This window comes from Dermacentor silvarum, chromosome 5, assembly GCF_013339745.2.
Source record: "Dermacentor silvarum isolate Dsil-2018 chromosome 5, BIME_Dsil_1.4, whole genome shotgun sequence".
Classification (NCBI taxonomy): Eukaryota; Metazoa; Arthropoda; class Arachnida; order Ixodida; family Ixodidae; genus Dermacentor; species Dermacentor silvarum.
The window spans coordinates 27727871-27755136 of NC_051158.1; the positions used below are offsets into that span (position 1 = coordinate 27727871).

The 27266-nt window shown below is 46.9% G+C and overlaps 6 protein-coding genes across 7 annotated transcripts in view; 4 read left to right on the plus strand and 2 right to left on the minus strand.

Annotated features, from left to right (window-relative positions):
- The window catches only part of LOC119453155 (VPS35 endosomal protein-sorting factor-like), a 29520-nt gene extending 12665 nt beyond the window's left edge, over positions 1 to 16855 (minus strand). Inside the window, exons 1-13 of the mRNA XM_037715163.2 lie at positions 16600 to 16855; positions 13084 to 13180; positions 12047 to 12169; positions 10018 to 10180; positions 9287 to 9360; positions 8876 to 9004; positions 7363 to 7447; positions 6816 to 6893; positions 5169 to 5313; positions 2673 to 2766; positions 2520 to 2597; positions 1807 to 2088; positions 908 to 1024 (exon numbers count right to left, since the gene is read on the minus strand). Of these exons, the coding sequence (XP_037571091.1) occupies positions 908 to 1024; positions 1807 to 2088; positions 2520 to 2597; positions 2673 to 2766; positions 5169 to 5313; positions 6816 to 6893; positions 7363 to 7447; positions 8876 to 9004; positions 9287 to 9360; positions 10018 to 10180; positions 12047 to 12169; positions 13084 to 13180; positions 16600 to 16613 (1479 nt within the window). The 5' untranslated portion in view covers positions 16614 to 16855. The remainder of the gene's footprint in view (positions 1 to 907; positions 1025 to 1806; positions 2089 to 2519; positions 2598 to 2672; positions 2767 to 5168; positions 5314 to 6815; positions 6894 to 7362; positions 7448 to 8875; positions 9005 to 9286; positions 9361 to 10017; positions 10181 to 12046; positions 12170 to 13083; positions 13181 to 16599) is intronic.
- Positions 1 to 21361, plus strand: part of LOC119453156 (uncharacterized) — a 53375-nt gene extending 32014 nt beyond the window's left edge. The window contains exon 2 of the mRNA XM_037715164.2: positions 20947 to 21361. The gene's annotated coding sequence lies outside the window, so the exon portion shown is untranslated. The remainder of the gene's footprint in view (positions 1 to 20946) is intronic.
- Positions 1 to 27266, minus strand: part of LOC119453160 (NAD-dependent protein deacetylase sirtuin-7-like) — a 60843-nt gene that overhangs the window by 29870 nt on the left and 3707 nt on the right. Inside the window, 2 exon segments of the mRNA XM_037715168.2 lie at positions 23439 to 25342; positions 26426 to 26613. Of these exon segments, the coding sequence (XP_037571096.1) occupies positions 25039 to 25342; positions 26426 to 26613 (492 nt within the window). The 3' untranslated portion in view covers positions 23439 to 25038.
- Positions 1 to 27266, plus strand: part of LOC119453163 (lysophosphatidylserine lipase ABHD12) — a 61182-nt gene that overhangs the window by 20207 nt on the left and 13709 nt on the right. The window lies entirely within an intron of this gene.
- LOC119453162 (mediator of RNA polymerase II transcription subunit 9) lies at positions 17105 to 19180 on the plus strand. Its single transcript, XM_037715169.2, has 2 exons — positions 17105 to 17176; positions 18943 to 19180. Exons 1-2 carry the CDS (start codon positions 17115 to 17117, stop codon positions 19178 to 19180), a joined length of 300 nt encoding a protein of 99 aa, XP_037571097.1. The 5' UTR covers positions 17105 to 17114.
- LOC119453159 (uncharacterized) lies at positions 19189 to 20947 on the plus strand. The gene has a single exon (XM_037715167.2). The coding sequence runs from the start codon at positions 19189 to 19191 to the stop codon at positions 20902 to 20904; it is 1716 nt and encodes a 571-aa protein (XP_037571095.1). The 3' UTR covers positions 20905 to 20947.

A 27266-nucleotide genomic window follows, 5' to 3' on the forward strand; every position in this document is an offset into this window, starting at 1 on the left:
CTGTGCCTCGGCATCGTAGAGTCCACTTCACCTGCGAAGAAGCCTACATTTTCTCTGCCGTCACAACCCAACTTCCTCATTAGGAGGCGGGCACCTATTTCCTAGGCGCAGCGGCTTCAGTGACAAAGACAACGAAGACAGCGCGCACACTTAGTGTGTGCTATTCTCTTGATTGCCATGTTTGGCAGTGATAGTCCACGATTTACGAGTAACTGGAGTTTTCGTGTACCGATGTACAGGTGCGGCCACGGCTAGAGGGAACACTGGAGGCACCTGTGGCATCACTCCGCGGAGTGCACCACCACTGGTGCCTCATGAAGTCTTCCGGAGCAGGCGCAATCAAAGCGATTGCCGAAAACCCCGGCAAGTCGTCTGCTATGATGAGTCGTCTGGCAAGACTTCCCGAGGCGCCAATCGTGGCGCTCCGCGGAGCGCTGCCATGGGCTCCCGTGTTCCCGCTAGCAGTGGCCGCGCCTGTACATAATCCGAATGTTCCAACTATGCATTGTGATTGAGTGTATCGCTCCATTTCCTACAATCAGTCTATCTGTATGTCTAGCTAGCTAGCTAATCTAAACTAGCCATCTTTGGAGGAAGGAAAGTTCCGTATGGGTGTCAGTACAGGCCCTACAACAGGCTCTGTCACGTACACAGTGGCGTCCAAACTTTTGACAGGGACAGTACACGTAAGCTGGTCCACATCAATAACCAAGTGAAGATGGCAGACAGTGACGAGGGTGAAAGTTCTATAATACCTCGACACAGGCCTGGCAGCAGTAGGTTGAGTCAAGCATACAATGGCTTCGAAACTTATGACAAAAGCTGTGCACGCGCAGTTGGTTTTCTGTCGGTAATGGAATTACGATGGGGCAGTGCAGCACAGGCCAGTGCCTGCACTGAGACTCACGGCAGGGCTGCGCAGCTTGGCGATGGCCTTCCATGCCTGGTTGAGCACTTGTACGCGCTGGTCCTCGGGTGGGTCGGCCAACACTAGGCACAGCCCCAGCGTGCGCAGCAGCACATGCTGGCAAACATGAAAAGAGGGCACAATTAGAGGCCAAACGGGACAAAATTCCACACTGGCTGAATTGGTTACAAATGAGTACTATACACTATTCAAGCAATCCTGATAAAGCTGCAGGCATGGTAAATTTTCTTATCGGCAGCCTTTAAATAGCACCTAGGCAGATGACGCAAGCACCTAGTGGTCAGCACTCCATGAGCAGCTGCGGGTGCCATTTAAGGACAGGTTATACTCGAACGTAATACATGCGCACATCAGAATCAGTGACATCACCGCTGGTGAACAACCGACACCTATACTCCAGCGACACGACGCAGCTGGCGGAGCTGGTACCGTCAGGCAAGGTCTAAGGTCGCTGACATGTGGATAGCTCCTCTCTTATTTTGCATTCAGCTGCGCTAATCCTGACCTGCTGCTGTGCTACTGACAAATCGCAGCAGGTCTGGATATTTCATCACAGATCGCTTCTAAATAACCTAGCTTTTTTTTTTGTAATTCTTCCTGAATGTCATAGACACAACATGCGAGCACCCAGTCACAGTTCGAGCAAAGCCAAGCTGCTGTTAATTGTTTATCTACAGATATGCATGTCCAGCTGACATGCTTTGGTCGTCACCTTGCTGGCACACGCAGACGCTCTTGAGCACTGCGCGGGTAATCCTACTTTGGCAGGAGCATGCAGGATGCATGGACATGTAGAACAGGCCTCAACACACTTCTACGGGCAATGAGAATATTCCTCTCTCTTTCTCATAAAAGCACAGCAGTCCGCACACACACACCTTGGGGAACGAGGCATCGTCGCAGTCCCTCATGAGGCTGACGAACTCGAGGGCCCGATTGGCCACAAACTCGGGCCGGAAGGCGGTCATGATGGAGTTGAGCAGCAGGGCACTGTTGCACTGCGCCTTGCAGCGTGCCAGCACCTGGTCCAGCAGGTCCTCGGAGGCCCCGTGGGCAACGCACTGCAGGATCCAGTCCAGCGCTGGGCAGTACAGGGTCAGGTAGGTGGAGAGGTCCAGCTTCTGCTGCCTCAGCAGCTGCTGCACCACTGGGCGCTCCAGCTGCACAGGGAAGCAGAAGGAAGCAGTGTCATGCATCTGGTGCTGCAGAGAGCGAAACAGCTGGACAAGGCACACGATGGAGTAACGACCCATTTGATGGGATGCCCGAAGAAATGTGCCTGACGGCGAAGCTTGGGGAATACGACAGGCCTCACCACAGCTCCTGAAACTGGTCCTATCAGAGCTGTACATCCCATCGGGGTACAGGTTGGTGGATGAGAGCAAATGAACTGTTTGTTTGTATTCAAAAACTTTTTTTTTTTTTTGAGAAGTCCGCTTTCTCAAGCATGTGTTAGAGCTGTTAGCAGAGTTTTTACAGCGTAAGGTGTTACTGGCTCATTCCAAAAGCCGTTTCGGTTTGCGATGATGCCGCTTCACACTATGCCTCAGTGAAGTATGTGCATCTGGAAAACTGCTTCTCAACCTCTCACCTGAGGATATGTGAGAAGGAACTGCCAGAAATTCTCGAGGACGTGCTCGTGGACCTCTGGGGCGACAGACATGCCAACCTGAGCAGGACAATAAGCAGCACTCAGTAGTGTCCAGCTAAAGCCAGAGACAAAGCCGCAGACGAGGCAACCTACCCTGCAGAGATAGCACCGCGCGTAAGCGGCTACCAAGGGATCACCAATGCCACAGATTGTGCCCGTCAGCCGAAGCAGCACCCCTGAGTATTCCCTGGAACACAAACACACACAAAAAAAAGAAAGCCATAGTACTTACTGCAAGAACCTCTTACAGTTAATTCTCGATATAACAAAGACTGTAAAATCGGCAATTTGCTTCATTACAGTGAAATTTCGTTATATTAAAATTATATCTCTTATTGGGAATAAATACAGCCAACAATAAATTTTTCTTACACAAAAGGCGCTGCAATATTTTTCAAATTATTGGGCAATCAGAAAAAGCGAGTTTGAATGAGAAAAAAACAAAGAAAAAAACATAATTTTGTTGAATTTCAGAGTCGCCGACAAGCTTACTCTAAGCGCACACCTTTCGATCGTGGGATACGATCGAAAGGTGTGCACACTTTATTAAAAATAGTTTAGCTTAAGATGCAGCGCATTAGCAGCAGCAAATAGCAAACTTGGAACTGCAGAGACTGAAAAGCAGCCCATCGTTTTTAGATCCCGGCAACTTTCTTCAGCGGCGTGGCTGTTGCTAATTTCGGCTGCTTCAGGAACTTCTGTTCCTGAAGCAAGTACAGTCAAACCTCAATATAACGAAGTTGTACTTGTATCGAAAAACTTCATTATATTGAGAATATCGTTACATCAAAGTTTCATTAATTCAATAGAACTAAGCTGGGGAAATAAATATAGTTCGTTACATCGTGAATTTCGTTAAATCGAGGTTCTTTATATCGAGGTTTGACTGTACCTCTCTGGCGCCCTTTCGCCATCTTAATTATACCAAATAGAGATTTGGAGACTGACAAGCAAAATGTTCTAGTGAGAAGAATGCATTTTTCATAAAACTTGACACAACATCATTTGTAAAACCAGAAACGAGCCTAAGTTGGTACAGTTTATAGAAATTTGGTGGAGTTTACAGGCATGGAAAACCCAATCAAGCACTCTGCCTTTTTTTTTTAATTTTTTCCCCCCATCACGGTGTGTGTCATGTTCTGCACCGATGTACCTCTAAGGTTTGTAGCACCGAGGCACATGGGTACACTTGAAAGCTCTACAGTGCCCGTGTGACCTAAATAAGGAGCTAGACCGAGTAGGGCTTGCATAGAAAGTTTGGGCTGGTTGCTGGAACACAACTTCTACAAGATAGACCAAAGGCAGGACACAGTCAACAGTGCACAGACTAAAAAAAGTGATGGTTAATCTTATGACAAAATAACTATAACATGGAAGTGCAAAGTCAAGAAAACGGGGCTATAACTGTTGTGTTGCAGAACGATGAAACAGCGAACAGACAGCGAAGGTATAGCAGAAAGAACTGACAGAAAGAAGTTACAGAACAATTAGCCTTAGCTTCAAAGCTGTTTTTTAAAAAAGAACCCTATGCAACTTCAAATTATGAATACTCCACTTATTTCACTCATCTTCTGAGCATACTCCAAACCAAATTAACGAAAAAGCAGCTTTACCTTAATCCAGATGGCTGAGAAAATTACTAGGTACACAACACCGACTCCAAAACATACAAATCGGACACAGGAGTACATGAACTGCATCAGCAGTGAAAGGTTAGGCCACCAGTGACGAGGCACTGAAGCATAAGAACTTGAGTGCCAAAACGACAATTTTATTACATCTCCTCCCCCCTTGTTCACTGCGCTGGTTTTTACAGCGAAGTTGTTTACAGCTAGGCTTCGGTGCATTTTTTGTGTGCGTGTGCAAAAATGTGGTCCAATCCTGGTGATAGTGCAGAAAGGGTCCAAGCACAATGGCACATACCATTGTGGACGAGTGCTGGGCTCCGGGACCTGTAACGTGCCCTTGAACTACCCTTGTCACACCTGGCACCCAAAGAGGTCCCAAGAACAAGGGTAACAACAGATACGATCAGATCTTAGCCCAAAAGGCCAACCCACGTCGGCCATGTCTACGTTCGCACTGCCCTCTCTTTGTCGGCATTCCAACCGCTTGCGTGCTTAGTTTCCTGCCACTCTCCCGGGGTGGCAGCACTGTAGCACGATGTATATAAGAGAAGGTGCCGTTCTCCATTTTGAATTTCACTTTTCTTCTCTCATCGTAATGGGGAGGCCAGGCTGCATGTAGTGCGCACTCCCGGCGACAATTGCATTCTCGTCTCTGTCCCTGCTGTCGCTCTTCATAGGTGCGCTGCTCCTCAGGAGTTTGGACTATATGCCTCCCCATTCTGTGTCACTTCTGTGTCGTATGATAAACAGCTTTGCTGGTCATCCACCTTCACAGAGTGGAATGGCTCATGATTTTTTTCTACGATAACACATTTTAGATGCCCACGTATCCTCACCTGGTAGCACCTGCACATACTCCTATGAATTCATGGCATTCAATGTAAAATAAGTAATTTACAATCACCAACAAAATCGGATATTTTGATTCGCAGCAAAGCGGCCTGCGTGCGGCAGAGCTGACCTGCGGGTGAGGAAGCTGCAGCAGCGAAGGATGGCCGTCTCAACATAGAAGCGAGGGATGAGCTCCCGCACCGAGGCTATCTTGAAAAACCAGTTGCGGCAGGTCTCCTTCGCCGACTCGGGCACCTGGTCCGGTGTGAAGTCCGCTGCACACGAGAGCCACTCTCCCGAATAAACGCACTGTCATGCACAGAAACAAAACTGCATGAAGCACACACCACACAAACCACTGTGTGGTTTTCTCAAACCGCACAGCTCTTCTTAAACAGGAGATGGATGGTATGATGTGGCATCCAATACAACGTGCAATAACGATTCGTAGTGCAGAAATAACACCGACGGACAGAAGAAAAGGGACGACAGACAAAGTGCTAGCCTGCAGCTCCTCTGTAGTCTTTTTCTTCAGTCCATCTGTTTTTCTGCACAATGAATTGACACAATGTCGAACCAACAATCTCAAGCAGCCACAAGACATGTGATGTGTTGGAATGATGGCCGCTCTGACTATAGGAATGCATTAGAAACTTGGAACATGCTAATGCGTGCAGAAAACTTGAACACAGTTGTTGCTTCATTTGGTCATACACGAAACCATGCGTGGATTGTGCCATGCATCCACCATTTTAGTTTCAATACTGTGCACATCGAGTGAAAGCCAGACACTTTCTCCGCATCTCTTAGGCTGTGCATGAAGAAAACTGCAAAAATTACGTTGGCACTAAGCTCCTCTGCACATATGCTTGCGCCACATAGAAAGTATATAAAACCTGTTCCACCCTGCGAGTCTCATGCTGTTTGTAACTTTGAATCAGCAAATGGCCACACCAGCATGTCACATCAGAAACGAAAGATACGATGTACAGGAAAAGGAGAAAGCTACACAAGTGGCCTAGCATAGCACTGTGCAGTACTACTAATATAGGCTGGTTAGTAAACCTCCGGTTTGTCTTCATCCCTTTACTGGCGACAGCTGTCATGTCGGAACCTTTCTGAATAATTGTAACTTTTTTGATGACCCAAATGAATGTTACCATGACAGCAGGGTTTCCACCGCTGCCCCATGGCGGGCAGGGGTGAAAATTCTGCTCACCACTCCGGTTTACCACCCCGGTTTACCACCCACCGCTTCGGTTGACTGGTCTAAATTCCTGATTCTTCTTATTTTCGCGATCCTCGGGTGTTCCTTCATCACTTGGAGAAATATATATATATATATATATATATATATATTTTTTTTTTAAGTGACGCAGAAGTTGAGAAAATCACATTTTTTCTGGTGCGCTGTCAACAAAAGACAGGTAGCAAATTGGGCGTTGGGTGGTGCCATCGCACCGCGGAGCACGCAATTTTCCATTGACGCTGTGCCGCCATTTTGGAACCATCGTAAAGAGGAGAGACCTGACCTTGAAATATCCATAGCACCATATTTCACGATGCAGAAGTAAAGCAAAAGAAGAATGGTCGTATTGGAAAAAAAAAAACAGAGAGAGAGAGGCTTCGCTACACGCATGGCACAGTGGTTTTGATAATGTGAGCATTTACAAGTCAGCCTAGGTATCTGTACTAACATTACACTGCCAGCTCACTTGGTTTTCCTCAATTGAGTTTTTATACTCCTCTTCAAGAGCCACATCTGAGTGCAACTAACCAGGCAGTGGGACGGGCGCCTTGCTTCCAGGCTTGAGGTACTCAGCCTTGGAGTGGATCCGCTGGTACACCAACTGGCCTGCACATGAGGTATCAGCCCAAAGACAACATTTTTCATATCTTTCAATGTACTTTTGCTCCAAGAGAAAACAGCACTGCCTGGTGAGAGTGCAGTGCACACTTGTCAAAAGAACAAGAACATTGTGCTGCAATTTCAACCCTTGTCTGAACTCCCTGACCACTGTACATTTGTTGCAAAGTAAAGTTCGTCAAGTGTGCAGATAGCTTCCACTGATTCAACATCAGTTAATTCTACCTGCCTGCAGATTCAGCAGTGTTTGAAAGTCCGAAAAGGAGCCCACACGTGCTAAGCTCACCCCTCGATTTGAGCGCCAAGGAATTTAGACCAAGCACGTGTCATCAAGGTTGCACTAACAGAAGTCAAATGTACCATCATGCACCTGAAAATCTCAACTCGATGGCCTCAAATAATCAGGTGCGCACAGAATAGAAACCACTCATCATGGTGTTTCACCACCAGGGCTCACCAAAGTTGTCCAGGATGTCGGTGATCAAGACAAACTTGCTCGGGTAGAACTGCACCACCGACGTGTCCACCAGAAGTTTTGAGCACTGCATCAGTATGCACACGGGTCGCCATATCACAGTTTGCTTTTGAGAGCACAGTGGGTCTACATCATCGCCCACACGCGTTATAACGCACAATACAAAATACACGATGTGAAAATAGCATCTTGCACCAGCTCCCTGCTCCGTATCCCAGAACGAGTAACTATGCAAAAATCTCAACTTCAATATTTTCATGCTTTTGTGCTAAAAGCCCTCCTAACAATGTGATGGTTTGATGCCTAGGAGCTGCAAGAGACATGGCCTCATGTTCACAAACCTTCTCTCACATGGGTATCTTCTGCAAGCTGGCCATTGCAGTGGTGATTTTAACACTGCAACATTGTCTGCTTCCCCCCCCCCCCCCCCCCCCTTTTTTTTTTCTGTAAATAAAGCTATTCCCATTCCTATCAAAGTTGTAGGCATGCAATCGTTGGCCAATCAAGACACACTTTAATGCGTGAAAAGTCTTGTATGAAAAGTTTCCGACTTTTGAAGTGTTAAACTTTAAACGTGCTTAAGTGCAAACAACTTCCAGGTAACAGGTCAACTACCCTTATGCATAGGTGCATCATGGTAACTGATACAACAGCCGCAAAGAAATACTTTTGCCAGTAATGCTTGTCATGTCTCCTAAGAGGAGATGCGCCTCAGAGATCCCTTTTCGCTAATGATTAAGCAAATTGGGTGCAATTTATGCAAAATATAGGATTTATTCTCCCATTTTCAAATATGATTTTAGTTACTCAATATTTTATCTGCTTATTTTTCTGTACTTCTAGGAAGCCAGAAAAGTAGGGTCTCTTGTTTTGAGCTTCAGTACGTTTGAGCTTCCCACCAGGCCTCGCAAAGTGTTAAATAACCTACACTGCTCCTTGTAAACAAATAATTGCAAGAAAGCTTTAAAATCACTTTTGTTCACGTTTATTATATAAAAACAATTTTCAATTTGGACTATAGTTATCGAGAACTATTGTGACTATTTCTATGATTAACATGACCAAAATTTCTGCAAATTACAATAAAACCTAGATATATTTCCCTTCTACACATCCTTGTGCGTATGCACACAAAATTTGGCTGAGGTGGAGTCACATTATGCACAATAATTTTGTGCATAATGCACAACATTATGCACAATAAATATAGCATAAGAGCGAAAAAAGAGAGAAAAAAAAAAGAGAGAAAAACGAATTTGAAAGTTTCTAAACATGCTTATAACTTATTGCGGATGATCACTTTACATGAAACTTGGGCAGAATGCAAACTATAGTCTTTCCAGGAAAAGTGTAAAACTTCAAGATTCTCCTGCTGCATAGGTGGCGCAGCAGAAGTGGTGATGTGGCCGCAGTGACACGGTAGTTGTGGTAGTGGTGAATCGCCGTACATCAAAGTACAAATCATCAGTACACCACTGCACGGACAGGCAGGTACCTGAATGGCTATCTTCAGTGCGCGGACACGCTGGTCCTGGTCCCACGCTTGGCGTAGGGCCTGATGCAGCTCCTCGATGCGTGTGGTGTACTCCTGTTGTGACAGGTTCAACATCTCCCGCACCGAACCCTGCACCAAGCAAGGGGGCGGAGGACTCTCAGGGCAAAACACTGCTTTGGCGCTTCTGCGCATTTAATTGCATCTTCGATGGCTCACTACAAGACCTAGAATCATCAAAAAAACAAACAAAGATACAGATCACAGAGAACATTCGCAGCTTTGTCTATTCTTTTCCTTCCGCAAAAAGAGAAATTGCGTCTGGACTGCATGACACACTTTGAGGTCAAAGACTCGACTTGGAGCGGACATCGAGATGTGGACGTTCACACATTTACAAGACGAGAGACTCACCTCTTCGAAGTCATCCAACTGCTCGAGCCGGTTCTTGACCTTGTCCGTGACGGAACTCTGCGTCTTCACCACCACTGCACAGACAACATCGGGCATAGAGCACATGGCTCAGAGAGAGAGTGACCGGGGAAAGAGAATAGGTGTATCAAAAATTTGAGAAAAGGAAAGAAGGAACGGAGACTGTCTTCGTGTGACTTTCACACATAGTCTATCAAAGTGTCACACCGTCACACACAATGATATACAACATCACACGGTACACAGTGTCGCACAGTCACAGTCCATTGTAAAATCCGTTCTCTTTTAGTGTGCATTCACACCGGCAATTGACAGAAGTCGTGTGACCGGCCATAAGTGGCAACCAAGAAGCAACTCGCACCGACAAATGCAACCTACCTATTGCCCTGCCGAAATGTCTTGCAACTGGTGCCCTGCCCAAACTGCCATGCCTACAGCATTATCATTTTTCCGTGCTATTCCAGCATCCTACTCCTGTGGCGCTGATTGGCTCAGAAGTTTTGAGAGACCAGCCACAGAGCAGAAAAATCAGGCAGTGAGCGACTGACCCGAAATGGTGACTTTACGACCAATGCAACCATTTGTGACCAACTTGGTTGAGTGATCACTGTGACTTGCCAGTGTGAGTGCACCCTTATGTGATGCAGAGCAACACATACACATACGCATTCACGCATCTCACGGATCACAATATTCGCTAGACCGCGCATTACCTTTCTCACCACCCGAGAGGAAGCTTGTAGCGATGGAAAGCTTCTCGGCAGTTGAGTACTTGGCCAGTATGGCGGCCTTCTTGTTCTCCCAGGGCTCGAAACGTGGCGAGACCACCTGCCTATGGCCCTCCTCGGTGGCAGAGGAACTCGGCACGTCCAGATCCTGCACGCAGCCATGAAAACAGCATTTGCCTAAGAAAATTGTACAATTGGACGGACAAGTCGATCTCATCCCCAGATTGGTCGACAACCATATAAGAGCGAGATTCTCCATTCTCTCTCATAAAGAGAATCCTTGGTAAGGCAGATTTTCCTTGTCGAAGGTAGGTACTCGTGGCATTCTCGCCTATCGTGCTAAGGTCGACGAAGTCCACATAAGTAACTTCCAGGGTCATTAAAGGGAAAAATTATTTGAGCCGTATTAGTAATTTACCCTTACACAGTACCAAAAAGTCACTCTTACTGTGAGAACAGGTTTGGCAAGGCTGAAGAGAGACAAAACAAAAGATGGTTGTGCCCACACCCCTTTGAAAGTTTCCGCACCAGCTTTCTGCGACGTCAAGAACAACAACTGTGTCTGCTTGTACCTAGTTATTTTTTATCAGTAAACATGGACGACTTTTTATTTTGAAGAAGCCAAAGACTGAATTTGGTAAGTTTTTGGAACTCTTACTGGGCGAAAAAGGCCAAGAACAAGAAAAGTTAATTTAAATTTGTGGCGTCACACTGACGTACCAGCACTGTGGTTTTTGGCGCGAAATGAGAAAAGGCAGAACCTTGGCCTACATTTTCACTACTGATAATCGATCTCTACCGTGAAATTATTGAAAAAAGAATTTAGGAGGAATGCTTTATCAGTCTAAACAGAGTAAAAGCTTCTTATTTTTAGTGTCCCTTCAAGAAGTTTTTAAATTGTTTCAACGAACAGCTAAGAAATTTTGTATGCCTTGCCACAACCAGGAGGAGTGCTTTAATGCTGACCCCTAATGATAAGCAACTCTTCAAAAACACAAACTGAGGCTTTTTTTTGTATGCACTAGTATCCTTCACTTCTCTTGGCACCAGCACGAACAAAGTGCAAGCTCACCTGCACTCATAACTTGTAGGACTTTGAACTTCAGTGGTATCTCGTTCAGTATAGTGAGCAAATCGTGACAGCAAAAGGACATCACGTAAGCGTGCGCAGATTCAAGATGCGGAGAGCCCAAGAATGCAACCCAGGTACCCACGTGACCGTGTATCACGCTGTCTCCAGGATCGGCCAAGTTTACTATGGCAGTGTTTCAAGATATACATGGCAGGAAACTGACTGAGCAGACAGGCCAAACCTCGGGGAAGAAAGTATAGAGACATTCGCTTTAATAAAAGAATGATGTGCTTGAAGGCATATAATAGTTGCATTGAGGATATCCAGGTACCTTTGTCATGGCATGGCATGGCACTACAGCTTGTCATGCCACCCCGAGGCGGCAACAGTAGACTACGCTACGCAGCAAGCCGCTGCTATCTCGGAGGCCGCGCACAGCAGACTATCTACGCGCAACTGATGCGTCTCGACCGACACTGCAACGATCCAATTATTTTTCTCTCTTTCTGAGATTGCAGACATATAAATTTTTCAGTTATTTCACTCAAAACTAGCAATAACAGTGTTATTGAGAACATTCGCTCGATCACGAAATCAGCCAACAGCTGTTGGTGGGCATCACTGCTTTGCAATGATGCTGCATGATGACATTGCGGAGGCGAGAGCAAGCTACTCTCCCACTGTTTCTGAAACGAGATTGTAAATTCCCTGCTGCATGCAGCGTAATAATATTTGGCTCATATGTTCGCAGGTGCCTCTTCTACAGATCAGGAATGTTTGCTTACTATGTTCAAAAAAGTGTTTTAGGGCCCCTTTAAAATAGGTTGGTGATGATTATGCCACACCTTCCACTCAATAAGAGGACTGCATTACGCAACAAACCACAGCCACAAACTCCAGCTATTACAAACTGCTTGAAGAAAGGCAGCTCTACCTACGTACCGGCTGCTCGCTGGCCATGGCAGACAAGGGGTCGACACCATCACTGATGGACAGTGGGTCGGGACCGCCCCATGACGTGGTGGACGGACGCAACCGTTCCGCCGGAGTCGGCCGCCGCTGCTCCTGTTAATGCAGCATAACATATGCTTCACTGGACTGGAAACAGTTATATACTAATAAAGACTGGTAAAACTGGGTAAGTTAGTGCAGTTTTATAATTGACAACAGTGCAATTAACAAAGACAGAGGAACGTGCACTTTGTTGCTGTCGACCTAACAGCGCTGCTGTTAATTATAATAATTACTTTATTTTTCCTTCAAATTCGAGATAGTGATGGCAGAGAGAGAGAAAGCTCAAAGTGGCTTGACTAACTCCCCCTGCCTAGGAAAAAAAAAAACATTTTTTTTTCTTTGGCTGATATACAGCACTAAGTACACTTTATGTTGGATAATGTTTGGATAATGTTCAATATGGCTGCCAGAATAATACAAAATGCAAAAGTTGCTTCTTTGTTAAGAACAAGTAGTAAATGCTGTGTCGTGTATATTTGATACTTAGACGTTTAATGATTTGTTTCTTTTCCGTTAATTGAGTCTTGGTTGATAACCTCAGCTTTCCCCCTCACTTTAATGTCATCATTTGGCACTGTAGGTATGCGATAAAATAATAAATAAATCAATAAATTTATTCATTAATAAAACACTAGACCCATTACAAAAGTAAGTACAAAGCAGCTTGCAGTAAACATAGCTGTCAGTGCAATCAACACAAGGATATCCTATAATATTAGCCAAATGTGTAAGGGTAAATAACTAATATTCTAGAACATATTGAAATAATATTCTACAACAGCGTGAACTCCTATAGAATATTTCAATGCAAATGAGCTGGTAATTTATTTCGAAGTGTAACTTCCTGCAACGACACCTGCAACTCCTATTCATACAAGACTCGGTACAAGCAGCAGTTGAACTGTATACACTTGCTATTATGAGTGCTGCAGAGTCATCGTGGATTCAAGTTCACGCCTTCTTACCGTGATGACATTGGACCTCAGTGGGTGGTCCGAAACTTCCTCGAGAATACCTCGGCGTTCCCTGCGCTCTGCCTCATAGTTGATCACTCTGCTCTCCCTAAGGAAGAAGTGCATTTAATGTTACAGACACTGTGCCAATACCTTCCAATTATTATTATTTGTGCCAATACCTTCCAATTATTATTATTAGGGGTGTGTGAATATTCGAAACTTTCTAATACGAACCGACTAGTGTCTTATTCGATTTGAGAATTGAAGTCATAGTTCGCATATACAAATATCTTTTTAATGGCTTTGTAATATGTCATAATGTAAACTGTGTGCAATAAAACATAAAACTGGAGCAAGAACACGACAAACTTTAGCCCTGCAGGCATAAAACTTCATAACTTTTGCAGTGGAGTGGGCTACGTCGCTCGGGGTGCTAAACTTAGCCGGCTACACAGCGATCGTTAGCACTCTCCGAAAAATTCTGTGCATGCATGCAAACAAACTACCTATTCATTCCCTGATTGCTCCATTTATGCTTTTAATAGAAAACGCTTCATAACGTGCAGTGCAATGACAGGAACTTGCTAATGCCACGAATACTAAGACGTGAATATTGTTTTAAATTCACTGTGAAAACAGCTGTTCACAATTTGAAAGCTATTCGAAAAGCATTCAACATTCGATTTGATTCTGACACTATTCGATTCGGTTTCAAAAACTGCTATTCGCACACCCCTATCTATTATTAGATACGATAACAGGTACACAATAGACAGAGAGGAAAAAATGGGAGAGCAGGCTGGCAACTGCCACCGAAAGGGGCACACTGCTTGCCTACCCTTCATAAGGAAGAGGATAGAAACAGGAGTTGCAGATAGGAAGAAGGGAAGTAAAGAGTAAAAAAAGAAACAAGATGAGAAGCAATGACAAGGAGGAACAGTGTGTGGCAGTAGGAACAGATAAGAAAAACACGCAGGTTACACTAATTACAAAAGAATAAACAAACAAAATTAACAAGAAAAGGCCTCGACACTCACAAAAAAAAAAAAAAAACAACAACAAAGACATTCAAACATCCAGTACAAATGGGAAGCCAAGTCAGTATCCTGTAGGAAAGTAAGCAGAGGAGCCTGGTCGCGTCGAGAAGCACAACCACTTGGATACAGCCTCCAGAGGTGACAGTGCCCTAACACACAGTCTTGATGCAAGTGGCCCGAGGCAGTGTGTTTTTTTGGCCGCAGCACCCGTGGCTCTGAAATGCCAACCTGCCACCACTTTTTTTCAAATGCCAGGACTAATTTTTGAGCCTGAACTCGTTCGTACGGGTTTCCCATTAACCAAAGGCGTAAAAGATTTGGATAAGGACAGGACATAAGTGCTGCCTTCTACCTTTCGGATAAAGACAAGACACTGCTGCGACTAAGTATCAAAGTCCCACTTCACTTTACACTATTTGTTAACATGAACCACTGTTTTGGTTCTGGCAAAAGTGCCACTAACCATACCCTACACAGTTGGTATGTACGCAGAGTGGTAAATGATGGCGTAAACACAAGCAATTCAGAATGCCGACTTATTTTTTCGGTTGATGCTTTTAGCGCAGTTGGCATTGGGTGCTCTCAGTAAAGCACTGAAAAAAAAAAAATTGCATTGCCATCTGGCTAACACTGGTTCGCTAACCAGCTGATCGACAAATTTCGACTGTTCTAAATCTAGCTCCCTTTACTGAGCTAGCACAATTCGGCAGCATCCCTATATTAGATGTCACGTGGTGATGATCACTACATACCGCCGCATTTCGATGGAGGCAAAATGCAAAGACGCCCGTGTACTTGCGTTGTAGTGCATGTTAAAGAACCCCAGGTGGCCAAAATTAATCCGGAGCCCTCCACTACGGCGTGCCTCATAATCAGAACTGGTTTTGGCATGTAAAATCCCAGAAAGAAGAAGAAGATCACTACATACAGGACACACTCAGTAAGTGCCTCCCATGCACTCACCTAGCATACGAGAATGGCCTAGTGAACAATGAAGACAACAAGTGTAGTTCCAAAGCCATGCACCTTGATCGCTGATCAAACTTCTAAACGTACTGTTCCATCAGCTACTTTATACAATAGCATCTTTTGAGCGAAGCAGACTTCAAGTGCGTAGAAAAATGTTCCATATACGGCGCACTTTTCCACACGCAGGTGTGTTTTTTTGTTTTTCTGCGACCGGGGTCTCATATCTCCCGTATGTTCCCAATTGCCCACAACAATTATGAGCTTGTCGTTGCATGCACTATCGTGTTCCTAAACTAGGTAACTAACGCCGCTTTGGTTTGGAGCTGTCCATGAGAGGCCCCGACATTTTTGGTTCGAAGCTGCTTGCTGCGCCGCCAATCAAATGTTATTAAAATTATACAAAGTACTAATTCCTTACCATGTATCAGTGACATCAGCTAGCTTCACATGGAGGAATTCATGCAAACACTTAAACCCAACATAAGTGCTGGGTATGGTGAGCAGAGTGTAGTGTGGTGGAAAAATATAGTTTCCCCATAAGGGTGAAGCAATGAATGCGATAGCAAAACGTTAGAATATTACACGAAGTGTAGGGCTCAAAGCTATAGACGCAGTATGAACTGAAGTAAACGTACGCTAAGTTTTCACTTAGCTCGTTTTTACGAGCTGCTGTGCTATAGGTGTCCTCTGTTTCAATCCTGCTATCGGTCAATTTCATGTGTTTATTAATTAAAGCCAGCAACTTTCTTAGCGACTTTACCACCAGTTTTCCGTATCGGGTATGCTTCAAACCTCTTTCCTGGGCCGATCCCGAAGGTAGTGCACAGTCGCGCAAATAAAATTGAAACATTTTCATGTTTGAGCTCATTTATTGTTTTGCACTTTTAATATTTAAGTCTGGGAAGATTCAAGATCAACGGCATGCGCGGTCGGTGTTTTGTTTCATGACATTTGTTTGTGGGCTGCCATTCTAAAAATTCTGAGGAATAATTTTGTCACTAATGTTATACCTGGTATGAGCAACTGTAGTGATAGAATGATGTGACAATATAACCTGCATATACAGCATGTCATATAGCATACATGCACCTCAATATACACGGAACCTCACGGCAACGCCGACGGCAAAAATTCGCTTGGAGTGCCTCTATAATTGCTATCACAATAAAACTAAATTTCGTCTCGACGTATCTCTGTCACATTACAGAGGTGCCGGCAAAGCATTACGGTCCGACACCGCTTTGAAAGCACCAGTGCGTGGCTGTCAGCAACAGGTGGTTGTTTTCAAAAAGTGATGCATGATACGGAACCATTTTTCCAGGAGAGTAACCCAATGGTTGACAAACACGTCTTGAAGTTACCGCCAGTTCTACATATACGCCACCGTTCATCGATAGACATCGCCGGTAGATAGACTGCACCCAGTCGATCGAATGAAACTTCGGCTGCTGCATAAGCATGTGTTGGAGATGCCTAGAAATCAGAGCCACTTTACTGAAGAAGACGATAAAGGACTTACCAAGTTATTGTCATAGCCGTGCGAAAAACCGATGAAACGCTGAGCACATCGACACTTCACCAGGGCAGCGCCGGACGACTGCTCGGAGGGATCGTCTTCGCCTCTCGTTTAAAAACTGCGCGCCACTGTATAGTTTAATCAAAGTTAAATTGCTTGAGCAAGCGCCCACCATATAATTCGGATCTCGGAAATTAATTACCCGCTTCAAACGTAGCACGGAAACAGAAACCACTTGGCACAGAATGCGCACCTCCCCCACAGAACACCCATACAAACTCCTAGACGCGCGTGCGTAAAGCGAAGGTAGCGCCACCTAGAGCTTAGCATGAGTCTTGAAATGAACAATAAAATATAATATACAGCTTGCGCAATGTATTGTTTTGACGTTACGTATTCTAGTTTTTTTGCGTTCACTTTTTACACTCGCAAGCACTCGCAAGGCACTCTCCTGTTCACGATCGACTAACCATCATCGACATCGTGCAAAAGTGCAAAAGTATGCAAAAGTGTGCAAAATGGCAACGATTGAAGAAGTGAGCAGCGAGATCTTGCACCTTATTTACGACGTTATCAGAAGGTATGATTTCGGTGCTTCCTTTATTTATAGCGAAGCTGTTATGATGAGTTCCGCAACGGTTTTCCTGCAGCGGTGAAAGCCAGCGTGATACGCCGTGGTCGATATCGAATGTTAATACAACGCAACGTGTGTCGGAGCTCCGAATTTCCTTTTGAAGCGTCACAAGTTGGCGGCTCCGCGAGCCAGTGCTTCGCTGCCTGGCCGGTTTTTCTTTTTTCCTTTTTTTTTCTTTTTACACGTTGTAGCAACGTCTTATTATTAAGTGTACAGTGCTCAGCGATTGAAACGCGATAGTCGGAGCGCGTGGCTGCCGGCGATTTTTGCGCCGTGGTATAGACCCAAGGGACACCAAAGCTGATGCATTTTTGTATTACACGAAAGCGAGAGCCTATGCCCTGTATTGTGACCGCATTCGGCCCCTCAGCAATCAGCTAGGGCTCACCGGTGGCGCAAAAAAAAAAAAAGTGCCGGCCGCCATGCGGTCTGTGTATCGCGTTTCAGTCGCCGAGCACTGTACTTTGGCAGCGCCTACAGGCAACGTTGCTCCAGGACATCGAAGGTCAACGGGAATAGCAAAGTTGGAGCCCGGACTGGTCCGCGGGTTGCTGGCTTGCCGAGATCGGCTGTCCGCTCCGCTCTTGTATGCGAAGAAAAAAAAAAAAACGCTCGATTTATCGGGCAATATTCTGAATGGTGCTGCAGATCACTTTTCTTTTACTGGTTGTAACAACGCGTCATTATTTCGTGTTATTGACGGCGCCTCCGGGACACCAAAACTGGAGCCAGGATCGTCCTGGTTCCAGCTTTAATCCCCCCCGCTGCCCCCTGAGCCGCTTGCTTTACTATAATCTTAGGTTCATTCCTGAGGCCTCCGTTTGCCGGTTACATGTGCCCTCCAGGAGCAGTAGTTTTAAAAAATGCAATCTATCGTAGCGATGAAAAAAAAGCACCCCACGACTTCTGCAGCGCAAGTCAGAACATTGTCGAAAAATTATTGCGTGGCGTGAAAAACCAAGTTGCACACTTTGTGTGTGGAAGGGCATTTTTCTGTATTTTACACATTGCAGCCCTTCCCGGCGTTCCAATTGCTTCAGGTCGACGAAGAACCAAACTGCTGTCCATTTCTGCAAGTGCACAGAGGCTAAGTGTTGGGCAAGTTGGTACATGGCCAACTATGACGAAGAACTGCCCCAAAGTATTTGTCCTGAGCCGCAATATTGTGGCGATGCCTTTGTTTTGACCACTCACCAGTGCGAGTAGGGTCGAAAGGCATTAGCATCGGGAAAAGGCATCGCTACAAAATCGTGGTGGAGAAGTCATCCTAGCTTTGTACTACTCGTTTCTTCTGCCTGGATTTCTCGTCGTAATTGACGTGCACAGAGACATCACTAGGGTTTGCTGCACCCAGTGGAGGTACTCGTGTCCACCTAGTGGACATGTCCATTTTGTCTGCTGCTGAAGTGTTGACTAGCTGGGGGCGCCTGTCTTCTTGTCAAGTGTACCCCAGCCCAGCCAATCGGAATTTCAGCAACATACGAAATGGACACACTAGGTAGACACTCACAGAACCCCCCACTGGTTTGTGGTCTCCCATAGACTACACGCTTTACTTAACGTTTTAAATATTTTTTAAGAAACCACTAGGAATGTTACTCCTTCAGATCAGCACGTTAAAGACCAATGCCCCGCTAGTGACATCTCTGAAAGTGCGGTCCGCATATTACATGTCTGAAAGCATTGTTTTTTTGTGTCTTTTGCCTCCACAGTATAGAAAAGGACTCGCACGACCCGACGCAGAAGCGGGACAGCTACGACAGTGCTGCCAAGATCCAGGAGCTGCGCGGCAAGCTGCAGCTGTGCCGCGACCTGATCAACAAGCTGCCGGGCATCGAGCTCACGCGCGAGGAGCAGCTGCGTCGGGTAGATGCACTGCGGCGCCAGCTGGTGCGAAAGCGTGAGCTGCTGGTCAAGTACAAAAGTATGTGCCACTTCGACATGAAGTAGCATTTACCATGACGAGGCTGTTCCTGCGCCAGTTGCTACAACTGCGCCCAATGGTGTTGGGCATTACAGTCACCGGCCACCGCTACTGCCACAGATACGTCAGAGACCACTACTTTGGCTTCTTTCGGGAAAGTGGCGTCTATCACCGAACTGTAGCGACTACCAATGCTCAGCTGGGACCTGCAGCACTGGAGATGTCTGCTCTCCCAGCCCTTGGTGACGACCATTTAGTTGGTGCTGTGCTGTCCTGTTGTGCCTCTTCAGCAAGAGGAGCGCAGGCGCATGCCTTGGAAAGGGAATGCTGCCGTAGAGTAGGTCACCTCGCACCTGAACTCGCGATTCGTGTTATGGACGCCTGGGCGACTGGTTCACCTTATTGCGGAGGCACCTATGTACGGCAGCTGTTGCGCACTGTCGACTTAAGGCAACTGCCCCGGCCGCATCTGGTTCATTTTCTTTACCTTTTGGCGCTCAAGAAGTGCAGTGTTCCACCCGACTTTGTGAGTGCTGTTGAACATCGACTGCCAGAGTTTAAGCTGGAAGGAGATTTCAGAGAACTGGCTGTGCTGTGTAGTAGTCTGTTCAAGTTAAAGATCAGGGTCTCCAACGATGCCTTTCTCCACGTCGTGTCTCAGCATACAGCCCGCGCATTGGCATTGCACGAGGACAGGTTCGACATTCTAGCCACGTTGAAGTTCTTGCGACTTTGCGAGCATTACAGTGCCGATGTTCTCAAGAACCTGGCAAGTTACGTTGCTGATCACAGCCAGGAACTGGTGGTCACGGAATGTGCTCACATGTTGGCTGCCTTCTCCAGCGTCGCTGTGTATGACAGAGGCACCTTTGAACGTCTCGAGGACAGTGTGGTTTCCTTACTTCGCGCACGTTCGTCAAGCAAACGCGACTCGTCTAGGCTGCACCCTTCCTTACGTCCAAGAGTGAAAGATGTGGCTAAGGTGCTGTGGGCATTTGCGGCTGTAAACCACAGCGCCAAGAGCGAGAGTTTGCAAGTGGCAGTCCAGTTTCTTGAGCAGAACTTTACATCGAACAGAGATTTATACCACTTGCTCGACGCCCTGCAGTCGCTTATTTGTCTCGACTGCTACCCGTGGAGCCTCATCGACAGAGCAACTTCGCCCAGTGCAGAGCGCGCGGTCTCTTTCGATGGCAAGAAGAAAACCACTCTGCGGCTGGCGTTCGTCGCAGCATCCGCACAGTTGATGAGGGGCACTCCACTAACTGCGATGTTGCCTAGTAGCAGAGAGCAACCCCCGAGGCGTGATGGCTTTGGAGACCTAGTGGCTGTGTTTGGGGAACGTCGGCTGCGTGCCAGCTGCCTCTTGCCACACATCCGCATCGCCGGCGTGGCTTTTGCCGTGTGTCCACAGTCGCTGCGCGTCAGCCCGGTGCTGGACGTGGCAGATGTAAGGCGTCGGAAGACACCAGCCGGCAACTACGAGTCTCGCATCGTCAGCGTAGAGCTACTGGACGACAGTGTGTTGGTGCGAAACAGTGGGGGTTGTCTTCGTGGTGTCATGGCAGTCAAGGTGCACCAGCTTCGCGCATTAGGTGTGCTTGTGATTGCGGTGTCACCAGAGGAGATCATGCGTCTCGCTGAACTCCCAGACAGACGGCAGTGGTGGGACACCTTTGTGCGTGCATGTGCTCTAGATGAACCTCCCCCTGCAGGATTTAAAACCATGCTAGCGAGTGAGCCTGTTTGACGCAGTTATTGTTGTCTGGCAGTCTTTCAAATATTCCTCCACCTCAGGTTAAGAGGGTGGATGACAGCTATGCATAGACAGACCTACAGTCAAACCTTGTAACAAGCACGGATGCGAGATCAGAGACATCCATCAGGTGGAGGAACATTAACAAATACAGGAGCATGTCTAAGGGACCGCACTTCAACACACACACCTCTGTTCTTTTCATGAAACTGTTGTGCACCTCCTATGCAGGCTACCTGTGTCACACCAGCACTTTTGTTCCAAGGTCCGCAAAATTGGTGCACGTCACCAAGGAATAAAGCTTGTACCAGTGTCTTCAGACCTTTACTGATGTACAACATCCTTCACGCCACGATACAGAGAATTCTGGACAGAGCACCATGGGAAAGGGAATTGCATTAACACGCTGCATCGTAATTGCAAGAGATGCCACTTGAAGTCCTTTTGCCAAGAGGCTTCAGTTAACAAGACCTTCCAAGCTCGACATTTACGAGCCAAAGCAGCAGACATGGCTAGTTTTTGGCAAAATACCACTCTTCAGTAAAAACTGCATGGGCAATCAAAAGCAAAAGAAATGCATGACTCATCAGTACCAGCAATCAAGTTTCGCAATTGCCTCAGTCCACAAAATGTCGACATAGCTACAGTAAAAGAAATTCCATAGCAATGACAAAGACACAGCGCTTGTTACGGCAAGAAAAAAACACATTTTCTCAAAAAGCTTCACCGGCGATCAAAAGCTAGGTCACTTAACACAGCACTTCGCACATGGTCCAGCATGCTCACCTTACTAAATCATTGCATATTCCAAATTTGGTCAGAAACACCATCGGAAGACGGAAAAGTTTGCTGGTCACACAGGTTACCCCATGCGGTTGCAGCACAAAACAGTGCTTGGCAGTCTGGTACCGCTGTGGGGATTGAGGGTTGCGCCGGCATGATCGCGCGCGCTTCGCCTGCTCTGCCATCCCGCGCCATCGTTCCCCGCTGGCCTCCTTCTCCGCCCGCGCCGCCTAACCGGTTCCCGCGGTGGCGCTGCGCACGCGCCGGTTGGCGGTGGGGGCGGAGCGCTGACGTCACTACGCGGCCGGTTGTCGGCCGCTAGCGGGGAAGCGTGGACTTCTCTCCGGGACCAGCGCACGGTACGTTCATGCTTTCCTCTCGTCCGCCGACACCTTTGTGACTAGGACTGGAGCTCGCGCACGGTGCCTTTGCCCGTGCGGGGAGCGCGTACTTTGTGCTGATCCTTTCCCGACGCTAAGCCGACGAGCGGTGCCATTAGTGCTCGCGCGAGGTCGTACCCCGCCGAGCCGCACTTGCCGAAAGCCTAAGCCGAAGGATATTGCCCGTGCTCTCGCGAGTTGACCCATTGGTTATCGCAAGAGCAAGTAGCATAGCCGCCGGGACTTTTCCTAGCGGCGTGTCCCAGCTTGAGCCTGTGCTCTCGCCGCGACGTGCTATAGGCGCCTGTTATTGTATTTTCGCCCTGGTGCGGGACCCCTTTGGCTCCCCTCCGTGCGGGCGTTTGTGCAGTGCTGGTGCCGACGGTTTCAGTAAACAGTTTCCGTCAACTCAGGGCTTTACTGTGTTTTTGCGTGCGTCGCTCGGTAGCCCCTTGCGGCCTCTGAGCTCGCGCGCGAGCGGTGCTGGAGGCGACGGCTGACGCGGCCCTGTGGCTCGCTAAGCTCGAACCCGCGGTGGTTGGTCTCCTGTGAGACACCAAGAACCCACACCGCACACAAGCAGTTTGCTGTCCTTGGCAACCTGCACAGTTGTGTAGACCGCACCACAGCATACCGTCACCATGCAACAGCTTGAGTGGCGCCACCTGCCATAAGCACTGTGAAGTTGCAGAGGAACCTCAGGATGCTGCTACATGTAATGGAATCTTGCACAATCTTAAATTGTCTCCTAAGCAATTATGTCGATTGAATTGAGAAATCGATCCAATTCCCAACCGCAGAGCCTGGTCTAGCCTACTCCATGGCCGTAGTGTCTCAACACTTCGCCAAAGCTTCTCGTGCTTTTCTATTGGTGCCACCCCATACAATCACAGTGTCTTGGTCCTTAGTCTGTTGGCAAGGTATATTTCGATGATTTGAATTCAAGAAAACCTAAGTGAACGGACCCTTTGTCCATTGAAATACAGGCCTTTTTCCAAGTCTGATAAGGAAAGGATTCCTTCCTTATTCCATCACATAGCCAACAAGTTCAAAAGAACAATATGAATGCCGCCTGTAAACAAGCTACGGCACTTCATGTCTGCAATTATTATAACTCACAATTTGTATTAATTTAGAGTGGGATGTAAAATAAACAACTCTACCGTAAAATTTCAAGCAAGCGCCCCCACCCATGCTCTATTTAGACAGTTTGAATTCCAGAAAACCTAAGTGAACAGACCCTTTGTCTACTGAAATACAGGTCCTTTTCGGAGTGTTGATAAGGAAAGGAATCCTTCCTTATACCCTCACATATCCAGCAAGTTCAAAAGAACAATGAATGCCGCCTCTAAAACATGCTATGACACTTCATGTCTGCAATTATTATAATTCAAAATTTGTATTAATTTAGAGTGGGATGTAAAATAAACAACTCTACCATAAAATTCCGAGCAAGCATCCCCACCCGTCCAAGAGCCACCCCTAAGTGAACTAATTTCAAATTTCTGCGCCGTTCCGGGAAAGCGCCCCCCTCTCCGCGCCCAGGCAACACTGGCCTGCCACATCCAGTGCACGAAAATAATGGCAAATTGCACCCGTGTGCACCGTAAAGCCCCTCTCTTTAGTGCACCGGGGTGCCCTGATGCACCGTTGCATACAATCATGATCGCACTTGTATCGCAACTCTCCTTGGTGCTAAACGTTTGACTGTGGACAGGGTTTTAATAGAATAGAAACTGCATAGCCAATGTGTGTGTCGCCGGTTGCGGTGACGCGCCGGTGGAGCATTGATGCGCTATTTCTGCAGTTCTTTCGATGGTTTTCAGAGTGATAAAAAGCAGTAACAAATATTTGGCTTAATAAAGTTCATGTTAAATAACAGTTTAATTCTATTCCCACTGCGCTTTTTTTTTTTTTCTGGCGGAAAAATTTTGTCGTCATCTTAAATTTTAATGCCGTTCCAGGATAGCGCCCCCCACCCCCCCACCCAACTTTTGCAGAATTTTGACTTGCTTGAGGGGGGGGCACTTGCTTGGAATTTTACGGTAGTTTAATTTTGAAAGGCAGGCTTTAGAAGCAACACGAGTTGCACTCTGCCCAACCGTTACAAATTAAAGGCTGTAAACACCATCTTCCCAAGTCAATGATGGCTCACACTTATCAAGGTAAATTGTACACATGTAGCTAATGAGATGCCTCACCTAATGACCAAATTCTCCACGAGCTTAGCTCATTTCAGATACATCTCACAGAGTCAATCTGCAAGACCTCTTGCAGAAATCGTCTGCAAAACGTCTCGCGAAGTTGGTCTGCGAGACAAGTTACTCAGTGTTGTGAATTATGTTGTGCCTGTCTTCTGCTAAATTTTGATGGCCATCAAATTGCCACTCTCGGCGGGAAAACTGAAAAATGCGCACTGGCTTAAAAAATTTACACTTGTTTTTCTACATTTTCATGCAAAAAGCTGCCCGCACAAGTTTTACTCTCGCTGGTCACAAATGCACGCCTATCTTCAGCTTCGATATAAAACGAGCCCTGGTATCAAGGATGATGAAAACACATGCTTCCATACTGGCCTCGTTAACGGGAAGAGCACTGTAGTTATCAACACACAATAGGTAGACGGTGCCTTGCACTAAACAGACTCTTGGGAACAAAATGTCTTGCACGCTCTACCCACTTCGACTTGCACCTCGACGTAGCAAACTCACTGTTCACCTGTTCACAGGACAATTGCACAAACACATCATGGGGCAACACGCTAACGCACAGCAAGCAGCAACCTTTCACGAAGCCACCCTCATCCGATGCCGTGCCTCGCCGAAATGCGTCCCTTTCGTTTCACGGGTGTCGGGGGCGCCCCAGTCCTTGTGTCCTCGAGCCAGCATCTACCACAATCGCTCTTTGCAATCAGCGGCAGACGACGCGACTATCCTCTTCATACCAGTGCAACGGAGCTCGTCTGCTAGCGTTTTCGGCGCCACTTGGCGCACCCTTTTCCGTACCAGCCAATGAGCCTCGGTTGTTTCTTTGGGTTATCGGCCTCTTCCTCCTCCTCTCTCTCTTGCACAGTGTCCTCCTCTTCTATTTCCTGCTTGACAATCCCCTGCTTGTCGTCGTCGCCGTCTTCGCCTTCCTTTTTGATTGTCATTGCGTAACAGTGGTCCTCGTGCGGGGGCTCCTCGGCCACCACCAAGGGCAACCTGGTGAACGTCCGCAGCTCCTTGGGCCGCACGGGCGTGTGCAGCTTCCACAGTGGGTCATTGTGCCTGCACAGAAGCATTGCGTAAATACAACCGAACCCAGGTACGACGAATGGGCACTCGAACCAGTTTGATACGAGAGGTAATTTCGACGCACCGAAACTTGCCTACGAGGAGTCGAGTCCGACACAAAGATAGCTTTGTTATATCCGACATTCGTTATAAGCATATATTTGTTGGCCACTGGTGTCAGTCAGACATATCTCGATTTACTTCGTTATATGCGATAATTCGTTATGTCCATGTTCGTTATACACTCGATATAACGAATTATCGGATATAACAAAGTAAATGAGAAAATCGCCTCACTGTGCTACTGCACTGTAACAAATGTGTTTATAACGATTATCGGATATAACAAAGCTATTTTTGTGTCAGGTGCGACTTTTCTTTATAATGAGGTTCGAATGTAATGAATTTGAACAAACGTTCATGACGGATTCATTATATGTGGCTTTATCATACGACAGCAGACTTGACACATACTCACTCTGCCCTCAATTCACTGGCTAGAGACAGAGTGTTAGTGAGTGTCGGAAGAGTGCAAGGAGACATGACTACGGGAACGCGAGTGCCTGCAAACTTGAGTGAATGTGAGTATGAAGAGCAGAGAGTGCCTGTTGACATGAGTATGAAAGTTAGTCACTGTCTGTGAGTATCAGTGGAAATATGCATGTGAGTGGGTGCATGAGTGTGAGTAGATGCGAGTGAATACCAAGAAGTATGGGCGAGTACTTAGCCTGCAAAAATATTGGTGAATGAGTATAAGGGAGCGCCCACTTATTCTGCCGACCCATGGGATCTCTAGTGAAGAACTGAAGCAAGCAAGGAATCCATTATACTTTAAAAAAAAATTGAAACATATTATGAGTAGTAATATTGGTTGGCTGTGCTTTAGAACTGTTTCTCAGGGTGACTAAGGATGGCATTTTCGATGCACGAGATTGTGCAGATCTTCTCCAGCCCATTTCGCTTAATGTTGGCACAGTACCAGTGCACCGCATCCACCACAGAAGGTGCGTCCTTATGTGTCAGGCAAAGCCCCAAGTGGACGCTTGTGTGCCATGTTTAGTGGCACGTAAGCCTCACCGCTCGTATTCGGGGACACAGATCTTCAGATGCTCCATGACGGCTCGCATGACCTCGTCGCAGCGGCCGTTGATCTTGAGTGCAGCCGAGTCGTCCTTGGGCGTCCACTGCAGGTTCACGATGTACAGCTTGGGCCTCTCACGCACGGGCCGGTCGAGCCCCCATAGGCACCGGTATCTCCGAAGCACCTGTACAGAACGGAGAGTAACTCACCGAGCAGTAGCTGCACTCCCTGGATGCACATTTGTGCTTTCCATTCTTTATTGGTGGAGCCAATATAGGTGACATCCATGCAGCAATGTATTTAGGGGCACGGGAAGCCCAGGTGCTACAGTCGCCGCCTTTGCAAAGAAGTAAATAGCACCGAAAGAAGCAGGGGGTTGGGGGGGAGGCATGACAAGGGCACACGAAAGAAGCAGAGAAAGGTAAAGAAAGCTTCGCTTTAAAAAAAAAAGCAAAAGAATGGATGGGTCAGTCCAGCAACTTTGGATAACAAAGGTGAAAGTTTAAAGATTTAGGAATGAGTTCAGCTGTGCACCAGGTGCAAAAGCGATGCTGCTTATAATGCGCCAATTTAGGCAGAATTAGAAAACCGGCAAATGGCAGGCCACTGTGAGGTCAAGCCAGCAGCCAGCATGCGACACCAAAAATGGCTGCGCCAACGATAAACCAGCCGGGTGGTGAGGCCTTACCAATTCAGAGCAAGACTTTCTTTTCTACTGGTCATTTCAGACCACTTTGCTCTGGTGGCCACTAGTGCAAGCTACCCCGAATTTTTTGGTCGCATTTGCTACCCCTGGCTGCGGCATCGACAGATCCGGAAATAAACTAGTCGCTTGGC